The following is a 15,220-nucleotide window of genomic DNA, read 5'->3' as shown; positions in this document are numbered from 1 at the left end:
ACGCTAAGAAAATGTTACTCTAAAATGAGTAAGATTCACACAAAACTGAGCTAAACTGGAACAGCTCAAAAAATGAGTAAATTGCATTTCCAGCGATAGCGCTGGCCCAAGTGCAAAAATCCAACTGGTTTAAGCCGTATAATATTCTTCGCATCATCAAGAATATTATACGGCTTAAACTGATGAGATTTTCGCACTTGGGCCAGCGCTATCGCTGGAAAAAAAATTTACTCAATTTTGAGTTGTCCCACTTTAGCTCGAAAATGAGTGAATTTTCTGACCGTGTAGTAAATGTCAATCGACTGAGCCGCAACATGTTTTGTTTGATAGGGAATAGGTTGTAGTTGAACTCTATTGAATTTGGTTTGGATATTTCAAGCCATTTCAGAGATATTTGAAAAAGTTTGCGAGCTACCACAAAATTAACACTTCTCATTCCCACGTTCCCATTTTCCAAGTCTGGACACGAACGCTTATCGGGGACCCTAAAAAAATTCACCTGAGCTGAGAATTTAACTCGCATTGGTTTAGATTGACAAAGTTGTAGCGAAAACTATTTTCTATTAGCCCAACAGAACATGTAGTAAATTTAAGTTGCATATTCAACGGAGTGGTTTTGATCTATTTTAAGCTCGAAAAGTAGTGAATAATAATTCATTATTATTATTGTACACCTCTTGATGTTGCATTTTTTAGGCGTGTGCGTTGTATCAGGTAAGGGAGCGATCATAAATCACGTCAAATTTTGAGGTATATCTGCAAAATGTGATAATCCCGATACATGTTTTGGAGATTCAATTCTTTATTACACCAACCTCAAAATGACTGACAATTCTCAGGTCATTTTGACAGATGTAACATGAGCATGAAAAGGATGGCAACAAGATCGATAAAGTAAAATATATGATCCATCTTTTTCGTTCATGTGTGTGGTCTGTCAAAATGACCTGAGAATTGTCAAACATTTTCATGGCTAGCTTTGTTGGTGTAATGAAGAATGCAAAAAGTTTGATTGCAAGGGAAAAAGGGGTTGAAAAATGACATTTTTTATGTAACGTAATTTGAGAACGTCCCAAACACATTAGTACATTTTAATAGGTAGTGTGCTGCATACATCTCGGCGATTAACTTACCGATTACCTGGTTCTAATTAGTACACCAAGAAAAAATTCTACTCAGTGACTGAGATAATCTTACTCAGAAATCGAAAAATCGATTATTTTTCTTACTCGTTTTAGCTAAAAGTGGGACAACCCGTTGCCAATGAGTTGTCCCACCATTAATGGAAACTGTGCAAGAAAACAAAGGATTTTTCGATTTCTGAGTGAGACCAACTCAGAAACCGAGTAAAATTTTTTGCAGGTGTACACGTTACGTATAGTACACATATTAATGTAACATTTTTAAGCGTGTGCTTCGCTCAGGCAAGGGAGCAATCGTGAATCACGACACACTTTAAGAGGTACTCACAAAGTGTAATAATCCATGCACACATTTTGAAGATGAAAATGTTAAAATGTTGACGTAGAGGGAGAAAAGTTATTTAGAATGGAAAATTTTAAGTGACATAATCTATGAACGTCTCGAAGATATTAATATAGTGTGTTGCATACATCTTGGCGATTAACTAACCTACCACTTAACGAATAAATGTACATTTGTCAGGTTCTAATTATCACCTACCGAGGAAAATTTCTACTCAGTCACTGGGTTGATCTTATTCAGAAAGTCAGAAATAGTTTTTGTTTTCCTACACTGAATAACGGCTGGTGGTTGAAATTACTATGAGCCATTTTACGAAGTGACAACAATGTTGATGTTGATATCGATTTTCGCGGGTTTGGACGCTATCTCCTGCTAAAATTTCATTCATAATAACGGCTCGTAAAATGGACTATTCTGCAGACTGAGTTTCGCTTCAATTCAACAGATAAATACTGTCAATTTTATAATTGACCCAATTTACAACTAACCCTTTACACTGAAATTAATTTTGTTGTGAAAACTAACTGAAAGAGTGAAAGACGGCTTGCGGTAATGACCAGCATAAAAATGATTTTAAATTTACCATGGCAAAAAAGGTGATCATCGTCCAACAAACGCTTGTTGTCTGCGTTTTGTTCCCTCTCATATCAACTCGTTCTATAGCCGAGTGGTAGCATGCGAGCCAGTTGATCTCAAGCTTGTTGGTTTGAACCCAGTTGCCAACAGATTTTTTGATTAGCGGGGTAACATTGATTGCCTTGACCGACCTCATGAAATGTTCATGGATCATTTCCAGTATGCTTCATTTTAAGTAATCAACACAATGAATTTTCATGAGGTATTCTTATGGCTTCCATAATATTTAGTTATAGCAAAAGTTCATAAGGTGTTTTGATGAATTTCGTTAGTTTATTCGCTGGGTGTACTAAATAGATATCCCTGATTTCGAATATGCTGTCCAAAGGATCCAAAGTCATACAAATTATGTGTTTTTTTGTCACTGTAGTGCAGGGGTTCCCAACCTTTTTGAGGTGGCGACCCCCTTTAAGAATTGTCAAAACATCCGCGGCCCAATGAAAATTTTTAGAAAAAAAATATGAATTAAATGAACGAAACCGAGTCTTTTGGGTACAGTGACGTAGCCAGAAATTTACTGTGGGAGCGATCTTCGACGATCAATGACACTCACATTTCGTAAAAATGATATCATGAACATTCAATTTGAATCATAGCTGAAAAATAGCGGCGCAGCCGAAAATTGTTTCTTCTGAAGGCGTTTTATACTGAAAATTTGTTCCTCAAATTTTGGCTTTTGGGGTTGGCGGTATACAAAATTAAAAATTTTTCTATTTTCACAAAATAGAATAAAAAATTAACAATTATTTTGGTAACATCGCGGCCCGCCTAGACTGGCTTCACGGCCCCCCAGGGGGCCGCGGACCACCGGTTGGGAACCCGTGCTGTAGTGTTAAAACCGTCTAAACTAATAACGCCTTAAGGTAGGCAAACTTTTAGGGAATTGAAAACCTTCTTTTAATAAATCGTATATTTCATCAACCCGGTTACAGTCGCGTCGTGTACTGAGTACACGCACCATGAAAAAAGCACATTTGTGGTACACAGCGTGAGCGTGGTGTCGCTGAGGGTGGCTGAAGACGCGACTGTTCGAGGGTTAAGAAAGATCACTTTCGTAGTGTGCCGCGCTTGTTGATGAGAGTGAAAATTTTCGCTCCCGTCATTTATTTTTAGTTTCATTTTTCATCAAATTTTCCTTTTTTCTCAATATTGAATGTTTTTGATTCCTGTATAAAAAGGACCAACAATTTTGTTTTGGGACTGAATCACCTTCCTCAGCGTCATGCTCAAAGTACTATTCTTATATGGTCGGGGTTCTGCTAAACCGAACCAAAGACCATTTTTTGAAAAATTGAGTTTTCTTAACCATTAGATGAAGAATATGATGATCTTCTTTTCGTGTAAAAATCCAGTAATTCTGACAGCTCTTCGTTTAGTAAATTCAAAATTTCTGTTTGGAAGAACATACAAAAAATAAAATTGCATCCAACCAGAGTGAACTGTAAACCATTCCATAGAATCAGCGAAATATTTTAGTTTTGGTCCAAATGATGAACATTTCAAGTTTTCCTCATCGCTGTCAGATTTCTAACTTCTAACCGACTCATAGTAACAATCTGTGAGAGAATTTAACACGTAATCAAAAATACGGGTGTTGGAGGATCGATTTGGATTTCGATGGCGTTTATCGCCATTTTTCCAAATCACAGTCAGCTAGACCGAACCAAATCCACTGCATTTAAAAATCAATTTATTCTCAACAATACAAAGATGAACTGGCTTTGAATACATGCGTTATGTTGATACACCTCATACTGATTATTTAACCCAGGAGCCGTCATTGAACAACAAGGCTAATAAGAATAATAAAGCTTGAAAAAAATCAAACACTTGGTTCGCTTTGGCTGATCGAAAAATGGCGTTTTCACGAAAACCATGCTAGAGAAGAATGTTTAGAACTTGATTCAGACTTAACACCTGACCTTCAGCTAAGTAAAATGACCTAGAGGTAACGTGCTTGGTTATCACTTAAAGGACCCAAGTTCGAATCTCTTTAATATTTTCGAATTTTTTTTTGTCTTAGTTCACTTTGGCAGATCATTTTCATGGTTTTCTTCGACCAGTATAAATTTGAAGTACACAAATTGCTCCATTTTCACATCTCAGGACCTCAGGACATGCAAGGACATCATTTGACATAATCACTCTTGTTCTGTGCCTGCACATGCACCGCCTATAAAAAAAACATAGATGGGAAGGGCTGAGCTGGGAGGGCTTCCGCCGTTTACATTTCACACTATTTTGAGACCTTTGTGCTACCATACTACGCGTCCTCTCTGATTCATGTAAAGTATTGTGAGTGATATCGATTTCAACTTCATAGACTCTGAAAAATCGAGATTTTTTTATCACATTCCGACTGGTTTTCTCTGAAACAAAGAAACACAGTCAGCCACACTGAACTATAAACCATATTCCAATGTTTTTGTTCAGCCAGAGTGAACTGAGTGCAAAGTATTGAGAAATTAAATGGTATTATATCAATGATTTTAAATAATTTACATGTTTTCTTCATCTCTGATGGTTAATAAAGGCTTGTAAGTTACATATGTGCGAAAAAGTTTCAAATAATCTTAGCTGTTGTTTATTTCTGAGTGGTTGAACTTGAAGCTTAATTATCTCGGAATAAACTTTTTGGCGCTTAGTTCGGTTTAGCAGAACCCCGGCCATATAAGATGATGGCAACGATTTTCGAGCTTTCGGATATGGATGGGGTAGTTCATTTTTTCAAAATTGATTCATAAAGTTACACTCATAGCACAATTATGGGTTAGGTACCTACTCAAGAAGCAATCATTTCATAATCGATTTTCATACAGAAATAACACATTATTGTTATTTTACATTCTTATCATTGAAACTCCTTTTTATTGTTTTATATAAAAATCTGCTTGTAAAACTCACTTTAAGTGATGAAAATTACTAAAAAGTTGATGAATAATGAAAACTAAATTAATGGGCCAAAATTGGCTGTGTAACAATTTTGGGTCAACTTGTTGTCTATTATTTATTTAGTTACTCAAGTTTTATCATCTATTTTGTTAATGAATGATCACTTATTCTCGTTAGATCAACTATTCTTCATTGCACCAACAAAGCTAGCCATGAAAATGTTTGACAATTATCAAGTCATTTTGACAGACAACACACATGCACGAAAAATACGGATCATATATTCTACTTTATCGACATTGGTGCCGTCCTTTTAATGTTCATGTTGCATCTGTCAAAATGACCTGAGAATTGTCAGTCATTTTGAGGTTAGGTTCGTTGGTGTAATAAAGAATAGTAGAATCTAAAGCTGGTCTCAAATTTCTTAAGGACAGACTTGTTAGAATCTCAAAATGGCCGCCACAATGGCTGATTTTCGCACCTACTCACGATTTCGAGAGCACAAATCTCTTTGTAAACAAAACCAGCGCACCTGACATTTTTATTTTAAGCATATTACAAGTGAGCAAGAACAAAATAATAAAATGCACTGTTGTTTAAAGCATGCTTCTTGAGACTTGTGCGTCTGAAGTTCTGATGCACAGTTGTAGCGGGATTTCGAGACGTTTGTCCTTAACGAAGCGTGTTTTCATGATTTGAAATCAATTTTTCAAAATTGGGATCAAATCTCCATCCACCCACACCACCGATAAACGCCTAAAAGTATGCAATGTCTATGTACGCAGAACTCTCAATTACATATATGCTGCACAAAAAGTCACCCATAATTGCGTGATTTTCACGCAACAATAATGAGTCACTTAAATTTTGTCGAAAAAATGCTTTAATTAGCTGCAATCACATTAGTTTCCACATTAGGAACGCAAATTATACCTTTGTTCTGGTGGTGATACCATTTCGTACTTGAAAATCACTAAAGATCACTTTTACAGATCTTACAAAAGCAGCGCACGCACTTTCCTATATTCACAATCGAAGCGTTACTTTGACAGATGGTTCTGCACCGAACAAAAGTTTTTGAAAATATGTATGTTATTATTGGAAATACTGTTACATGGGAAAATATTAAGAAAATTTGCTGAAAAACTATGAAAGATACCCCATTTTACTGTATATTTTTGGTTTACCCTTGAAGAATCTAATTGCTATAACTATTACAAGTTCAAGCTTCTATGTTGCAGGAGCTAGAGAACGTATTCTACGAGAAAGGCACTATCACCGCTAGGTGGATTAATCTGGGTTTTTATGGTGCAATTCAATTTTTCTATGGAGCAATATTCAATTTTCTATGGGTACAATTTTAATTTTTTATGGAGCATTTGCATTTTTCTATGGAGCATTTGTATTTTATTATGGAGCATTTCAGTATTATTTATTGGAGCAAAATTTCACTTTTAATGAAAAAAATTAATGTTTTACCGGTACATTTTTTATAAAAAACGTTCCATTTCAATTATTTATGGGTAACATTGAACATTTTCATGGAACATATATTCATTCTTTATGGAGCGCTTTTTGATTTTCTACGGTGCATTTGCAATTTGTTATGGTTGCAATAACCTTTTGCCGTTGAGCGCTTCTTGTCGACTTCGTAGTGCCAGTCCTTCTGAGCCTTAACAATATACTTGTTCCGCAATCAACGACAAAGATAAGTTCAGTCTAGAATTGCATAAATTATGAACGGAAGCTAGAAACACAACCTTCAATTCGCGTAACGTGCTCCCCAGTCACCGATGCTTTCCAGCTGTTAATCGCATCATCACCTCTGCTCTAACAAACACAGGCAGGCATTCCATCTTAATAGGGCATAAATTGCCACCGTAGTGCAAGTGCTGCAGTCATCATCCGATCATTTCTCGATCAAACTAATCATGGCTTGCTATGTGTATCAAGCCGCAGGTCAACAATGTTAACGACGGCGAAGCGCGCATGATTGTGTGAATCAATTTCCCATCGTTATGATGCTCTGTTGTGGCAGACAACGGTGTGCGGTGTTCCTACTCTGTAGAATTGAGAGCAAACGAGCTACTACGAAGCAATTTCATGCGTGATTGCTATATAGCTACGGTAAAGCTATCTCGAGCTTTACAAGCTTGATCATAGTTTCAAATTAGCGGCGTTTCCTTCAACGGCGTTAATGATTTCTGAACTATACTATGATGATGCCGGTTGATCATCCTCGAGGTGGTCCATTGTCGTTCGATCGACGTCATAAATCAACTGTCTTGCATAAATTACTTGCGGGAGCTTGCAGTCGTGAATGATGCCTCTACCGGTTGTCATTTTGAAAAAGGTAGTCATGGCATGGCATTCTTAAATGTTAACTTGGATGAGGGAGTCGCATCTCGACTTTGCGGAAGGAGAGGAATGTCGATAGGTCGTAAATTAATCTGATCGTGTGATATATAGTAGGCTGTGAACATTTTCGGCTACCTACGCCTACTCGGACTGATCGGGGCGGCGCAGGTGAAGTTGTCGACTATGGTATGGGAGGTCGAAAATTACTGACTGAGGCGCGAATCAATAAATTCAGCTCATTCAAACCCCCCATTTCAAGCTTTTTCAACTAATTTTCATGAATTTCTTTCATTTCATTCCAGTCTAACGCTGTAACTGCGTTTGAGCAGAATCTGGTCAATGTTTCGCAAAAGTTGCAGAAAATGACGACTTCAACGGATGAAAAGGTATTGCCACTGATGAGTTTTCTATTTCTAACCAGTTGACATAACGAGACCTCTAATATAACAGGACAGCGAAATTCGAGAGATGAAACAAACGATCGAGCTTCTCCGGCAGCAGTCAGCAGGAATAGCCGCCACTCAGCTACTTGCGCTCACTTCTTCCCACGGTACGACGGCTAGTGGGACTGCGGTAAGTTCATTCACTCCAATTTGTCAGAACTAGATCGATCAATGTCTCATATTCATTTTAGCAATCGCAAGCAGCCCCCACCAACGGAGAGATGAAGCGTCACCATAGTACGGACTCGATGTACTCCGCAAGTTCAACGAGCACCAGCTGTTCCAACCAGGACAAGATATCGAAGAAGAAAAGCGGCTTTCGGCATTCGTTGCAAAGGGCCTTTTCCCGCAATCAGAAAGGTTCCAAGGCTAGTCGTCCGGTCAGTCAGAGTTCCAATCCGGATCCGGACTTTATGCTGATGAACTATCCAAGCCACGAAGACGTCTGTATCAGTCCACAGCCGTACGTTCCACCGTTGTCTCCGACGAAGATTAGCCCACCAAATTCGGCCAGTCCTATTCAGAATGGTGATAATCAAATTTCTATATTCTACGCACATGTACTTTACAAACCTGTTCTTCACTTTCAGGCGAGCAACACATCACGTTCGATCGTGACGGAAATCCGATAGTCACCCACCTAGTGAAACAGCTTCGTGACAAGGATCTAGTCTTAACCGACATTCGGCTGGAGGCTCTCACAACTGCCTCTCAAGTGGAAAGCCTAAAGGAAACGGTTATGAAGATGCGCCAGGAGATGATGTCCCTTAAGCAGAACAACGATCGGCTTCAACAGATTGTTACGCGACGGTCGATCACTGGAAGCGAACTTTCCCTAGGATCAACCAGCCCCACAAGCTCTGTAGGTGAATCCCGACGATACAGTGCTGCCGTAGACTACCTCAGCGGTCGTCCTATGCTCGATCTTCCTCTGGACCTGGACGAAGGCGAAGAGGACAACATCCCACCGGCCCCGGCCCCAGAACCACCTCCAGAACCCCTCAGCCCTGCCTTCATCGCCGACATGTCCCCAACAATCGAACGGCCCATGATTCCCGACTCGGAGATCATCTCCATCGCCAGCGAGTCCATGGTCGATCAAATCGACGGCAAGAAGATCGCGATCGCAGTCTACCTCGGCCAGATGGACCAATTCCCCAAATACCTCGAAGAAATGAACGAGAACGGCCATCAGGAAAACGGGAAAATCCGCCAGAACGAGTTCACCATCGCCTTCACGTACGTGTCCACCAAAACCAGCTGGCAAAGCCTGGACTACATCATCCACCGGAGCTTCAAGGACTTCCTCGAGCGGGTGGACCCCGGTGGTAACCTCGGGCTCAGCACGGAATCGATCGCCAGCTATCACGTTGGTGAGGCGAAACGAGCCTACGATGTCCGCCTGCCCGAGCTGCTACCCTATGGGTACATCATCGGTAATGTCGACACGATGTACATCTGCCTGCGAGGCGTTAGCAATATAGCCTTAGATAATCTCATCATCAAGAACATGGTGCTACGATACAAATCATCGGCTGTCGTCGATCCCAAGCGAATGGCTGCGCGGGGATCGATGGAGTCGATTGCAAATTAGGTGAAATCGAAATCAAAAAATTGTATTAGGATAAGGATAACAGTTTGAGTCAGTTGAAGTTCACAGTTTTCCCACAAGTTGCAATAGTTCCATATTACTTGATATTTGCTCCAACCTATACATAACCTCTAACCTACACACAACAGTGGAAAGGATCGCTGGCGATCCTTCCAAAGCATGATTCAGTTCCCACACGCAAAACTAACCGACCCCCATTAAGACATCAAACGCATGATATTCAGCAATTACAAGTGTCTTCGATCCACGTGGAGACTGATTAGTAACGTGTTAACATGTTAGCGTTAGTTACGATTCTATAACATTTCAAGGTAGCTATACTCTAAGATATTTAAACCCAACCCCTCCCCCCTTTTTCCTTCGTTCGACAATAACGGTGATGCTAAAGGAGCTTAATAGATTTTGTGTGTTAACACCGAATAGTAAATATCAATTAACTTACTAGTTTTCGTTTTCACCCCTCCCAAATAACAACGGTTCATGAAAAATTGTGTAATTCACGTTCTAGTTGAAATTGACTGCGTTTTAGTCATCGAAGCCATGAATGTTTTGTGCTGAAATAAAGGTAGCTATATTTCGTGAAGTTTAATCAATATTTTTTGTGAAACAAAATCCCCAATCGATGAAAAACGTACTGACCTTACCGATCAGGCTTAGGCCGGGGTGGCCTCTGCCAGGTCCGTGCACAGAAGTAGCGCCAAGGGAGGGGTTTTTCCCAATTTCGGCGAAGGGCGGAGGGGCGCCTAGTGTATGAAGTGGCGGTAATGGGGAGGGTTTAACACCCAAACACCCCCCCCCCCCCTTGTGCACGGGCTTGGCCTCTGCTATACATTGTAGCCGTCTCCATTCCACTCGGTCCATGGCTGTTTGTCTCCAGTTCCGCACTCTGCGTAGGGTCCGCAGATCGTGCTCCACTTGGTCGACCCACCTCGCTCTCTGCACTTCACGTCTTTTTGTACCGGTCGAATGACTTTCGAGAACCATTTTAGTCGGGTTGCCATCCGACATCCTGATGACGTGACCCGTCCAGCGTCCTCCCGATTTTCGCGGTATGGACGATGGTTGGTTCTCTCAGCAGCTGATGCAGCTCGTGGTTCATGCGCCTTCTCCAAGTCCCGTCTTCCATCTGCACTCTGCCGTAGATGGTACGCAACACCTTCCGTTCGAAAACTCCAAGGGCGCGTTGGTCCTCTGTGTGTGGGTACGAAGGAGCATTCAGCTTCTGGTGTGTTTGGAGCTGAACTCCAATAGATTCCACCCTTTGGGTTTACGCTTCGTCTGTACCACGGCACTGTGGTCATGCATGCAGCAAAGCGCTTCCACAGCACTTTCTCTCGTTGGACAGCGTTCAGGTAAGACGTGCTGAGCTGTGGTGCTGGATGATTCCTTTCCGGCGGTATTCGGCTTTACACACTCTGCACGTAGGGTCCATGTTTCGTGCCCATGGAGGACGACCGGTCTAATCAGCGTTTTGTAGCTAGTTAACTTCGTGTTACGGCGTAGAGTTCTACGGAGTCCAAAGTAAGCACGATTTCCTGCCACAATGCGCCTCTGAATTTCTCTGCTGGTGTCGATTTCATCATCGTCGATAGAAATTCGGTGTGGTGGGCGTGCTAATTCCTCCCTGAAGCCCTTTGTCAACATGTACTTTGTCTTCGACACATTAATGACTAATCCGATTTTCCTGGCTTCACTCTTTAGACGGATGACGTTTCCACCATCGTCCCAAATTTACGAGCAATAATATCAATATCATCAGCGAAACCAAGCAGCTGAACGGGCTTAGTGAAAATCGTTCAACTCGTGTTTATCCCCGCTCTCCTTATTACACCCTCTAACGCAATGTTGAACAGCAAGCACGAAAGACCATCACCTTGCCGTTACCCTTTGCGAGATTCGAAGGGACTCGAGAATGTCCCTGATACTCGAACTACGCACATTACTCGATCCATCGTTGCCTTGATCAATCGTATTAGTTTATCCGGGAATCCGTATTCGTGCATAATCTGCCATAGCTGTTCTCGATCGATTGTATCATACGCCGATTTGAAATCGATGAACAAGTGATGTGTGGCCACGTTGTATTCGCGGCATTTCTGCAACACCTGGCGGATGGCGAACATCTAGTCCGTTGTAGCGCGTTCACCCATAAATCCAGCCTGATATTGCCCCACGAACTCTCTTGCAATCGGTGATAGACGGCGGCATAAAATTTGAGAGAGTATCTTGTAGGCAGCGCTCAGTAGTGTGATCGCGCGGTAGTTCCCGCAATCCAACTTGTCGCCCTTTTTGTAGATGGGACACACGATACCTTCCATCCATTCCTCCGGTAATACTTCCTCCTCCCAAATCTTGGTAATGACCCAGTGTAGTGCTCTCACCAGTGCTTCTCCACCGTATTTTAGAAGCACACTTGGTAGTTGATCTGCTCCAGCGGCTTTGTTGTTTTTCAACCGGCCGACCTCCTCCTCAGTCTCTTGGAGTTCAGGGGCCGGAAGTCTTTCGTCCTGTGCACATACTCCAAGATCTGTTACCACGCCACCTTCGGTACTTGCAACGTCGCCATTGAGGTGCCCATCGTAATGCTGCCGCCACCTCTCGACCACCTCACGCTCGCTAGTGAGAATATTCCCGTGATTATCTCGGCACATGTCGGCTTGTGGCACAAAGCCTCTGTAGAACTTTCGTGTGTCCTTAGCGCAGTACAGCTCTTCCATCGTTTCGCGATCTCGTTCTTCCTGCTGGCGCTTCTTCATCCGGAAGTCTGAGTTCTGCCTGTTCCGCGTCTGTTTGTAACGTGCCTCATTCGCTCTCGTACGGTGTTGCAGCACTCTCGCCCATGCTGCATTCTTCTCGTTTTTCAACTGTTCACATCCGCCGCCGTCGTACCAGTCGTTTCTGTGATTCGGAGTCGCGAAGCCTAGTGCTGTAGCCGAGGTACTACCTATGGCGGATCGGATGTCCCTCCAGCCATCTTCAAGTGTAGCTGCGCCAAGCTGCTCTTCCGATGGTAGGGCCACTGCTAACTGCTGCGCGTAGTCTTGAGCCACTTCTACGTTACGAAGTTGCTCGATGTTGAGCCGCGGCGTTCGACTTCGACGCGTGGTGATAACTGTCGAAAGTTTTGAGCGCATGCATACAGCGACTAAGTAGTGATCCGAATCTATATTCGCATTGCGGTATGTGCGGACATTGGGTATATCCGAGAAGAATTTCCCGTCGATTAGCACGTGGTCGATTTGGTTTTCTGTTTGATGGTCGGGTGATCTCCAGGTGGCTTTGTGGATATCTTTGCGAGGGTGAAGGTGCTTCGGGAGGCTGCAAAGTTTGCGCATCGCTGGTCGTTATCATTCGATACGGCGTGCAGGCTGTTTCACCCGATCACCGGTCTGCACATTTCCTCCCTTCCTACCTGCGCGTTCATGTCGCCGACAACGATTTTCACGTCACGCGGCGAGCAACCATCTTATGTTTGCTCTAACTGCGCGTAGAACGCTTCTTTCTCGTCATCGGGTCTCCCTTCGTGTGGGCAGTGGACGTTGATGATGCTGTAGTTGGAGAAACGGCCCTTAACTCTCAACATGCACATCCTTGCGTTGATCGGCTGCCACCCGATCACACGTTGTCGCATCTTGCCCAACACTATAATTCCTGTTCCCAGTTCATTGGTGGTGCCACAGCTTTGGTAGAAGGTAGCCGCTCGATGCCCGCTTTTCCACACTTTCTGCCCAGTCCAACAAAGTTCCTGCAACGCCACGATGTCGAAGTTGCGGGGATGTAGTTCGTCGTAGATTATCCTATCACATCCTGCGAAACCTAGTGACTTGCAATTCCATGTTCCAAGTTTCCAATCGTAGTCCTTATTTCGTCGCGTGGGTCTTTGCCGATTGTATCGAGTCGTATTTTCTCCTATGTTATTCGCAATGGGGATTTTTACGGGTGGCTTATTGGGCCTACGCCAACACTCCTGTCTCGCCGGAGGGTCATCGTGCCAGTTCTGTTTAACGTCCCAACCAACACTGGGACGTCCACGCTGATGGGGCTACCACCTTGGATCTAGCTGGGCGTGGTGCAGCGTTTCTTATTCAGCCGCTGGATGCCAAAACAGACGCTGTTTGAGCCGCACCTCCTTGGTGAACAGACACTCGGGTCGTACCTCCTCAATCTAGCTGAAGTCAGAAGGACAACAGTGCCCAGGCTGCACTACCAGCTAAGCACACAACTCTTAGCTGGCGGTCTTTGTCATCGTTTGATCCGTGGAAGCATGACGTAGGAACTTGTGAGGACCAGGGCTATGTTGGACGCTCTCCTTATTGACTCACCGTTTTGCAGCCCAAATGCCCCTTGAATACCCTTTGATTTAAAGGTGTTCTTGAAACTCCCTGATACGACCCTGACCTAAAATTCCTCAAATGCCCCTGAAACCTCCATAATCCCATCGAAAGGCCCTTGAAATCATCTAATCAATTTAAAATTCCTCTGAAACCCCTTTGGTCGCCTTTAAAATGATCCGGTAACGCACCTGAAACCCCCTTTAAACGCCCCTGAATTTCTATCAAATGCCCCTAAAATCTCTAGGAACGCTCTTAAAATGCTCCCGAAACCCCCTGAAACTATCTGAAATGACTCTATAATTACTTCTAACGCTCCTCAAACCCCTTATAACGCCCTTCACAGGCTCCTGAGATCCCTTGAATTGCCCTTAATGCCCCTGAAACCCCCTTGATATGATTGAAACGCCCAACTAAACCTGACATAATGCCCTTGAATTGCCCCTGTAACAACCCACTGAAACGCGCCTGAAGCCCATTGGAACCCACCCCCCCCCCCCCTTTTCCGGCTCTCTGGGAACTTTCTGGAAACTCCATAAACCCCAAATGCCCAGGAGCGATCCCATAGTGATTAACTACCCCCCAGATTACGGTATGCGTAAAATTCTTAAAAAGTGTTTGTTTAACCCTTTGAAGCCGGTATTTTCCCAATCGTTATTACAGAGTTTTTCTACGTATTTTGGTGTTTTTAGTACTCAACATCATAAAAAGGGTAGAATATGATGCTCAATATTTTTTTCTGAATATCCTAGGTCATCCAAACTGTTCTTGAATTTGTATCCTAAAGTATACGGGTGTAACAAGTAGGTTCTTTCATTATTCAAAGCTACGATTTGTACTCTATCATGTCCAATAAACATTCTGAAAGTTCAATAGACAGTCTCAGATCAGTCGGGATATCCTACGTCATCCAAACTGTTCTTGAGTATAGATCCTAGAGTCCACGGGTGTAACAGTTCCTTTTTTCGTTATACAAAACTACGATTTATATTCTATCATGTCCAGTAAGTCTTCTGAAACTTCAATAGACAGTATCAGGTCAGTCGGTATATCCTAGGTCATCCAAACTGTTCTTAAGCTGTTTGTTGTTTGTTGTTTGTTACTGTTAAGGGTGTAACAGTAACTTCTTTCATTATACAAAAAAACGATATGTAAACTATCATGCCCATTAAATCTTCTTAATATTCAATGGGCATCATCAGATCAGCTGGGGTCATCCAGAGACCATGACATAGCTTCGAGACATTCAGAATCGTACACACTGTGTCGGAATATATTACATGGAGTCTACAGCCGTAATAACTCTTTTTTTCTGATAAGAGTTGTACAACATAAAGAGGCCACATTGCCAACCGTAATGATTATATCTATTTCATTTATCTAGCAATAATCCTCGAGCGATCGCGCTGTTGTATTTTGTACAACACGCTGAAAATGTTTCGATTTGTATTTAGCATTGCCGT

At 42.5% G+C, this 15,220-nt stretch overlaps 1 protein-coding gene across 1 annotated transcript in view; it reads left to right on the top strand.

Moving 5' to 3' along the window:
- Positions 1 to 10,009, top strand: part of LOC109408559 (protein sickie-like) — a 96,988-nt gene extending 86,979 nt beyond the window's left edge. The window contains exons 2-5 of the mRNA XM_019681883.3: positions 7,674 to 7,757; positions 7,822 to 7,944; positions 8,006 to 8,342; positions 8,405 to 10,009. Of these exons, the coding sequence (XP_019537428.3) occupies positions 7,674 to 7,757; positions 7,822 to 7,944; positions 8,006 to 8,342; positions 8,405 to 9,408 (1,548 nt within the window). The 3' untranslated portion in view covers positions 9,409 to 10,009. The remainder of the gene's footprint in view (positions 1 to 7,673; positions 7,758 to 7,821; positions 7,945 to 8,005; positions 8,343 to 8,404) is intronic.
- Positions 10,010 to 15,220: the final 5,211 nt, after the last annotated feature.

Source organism: Aedes albopictus, chromosome 2 (assembly GCF_035046485.1).
Source record: "Aedes albopictus strain Foshan chromosome 2, AalbF5, whole genome shotgun sequence".
Classification (NCBI taxonomy): Eukaryota; Metazoa; Arthropoda; class Insecta; order Diptera; family Culicidae; genus Aedes; species Aedes albopictus.
The sequence above is the reverse complement of the archived record's forward strand: the minus strand, read 5'-3'. Positions and strand labels throughout refer to the sequence as shown.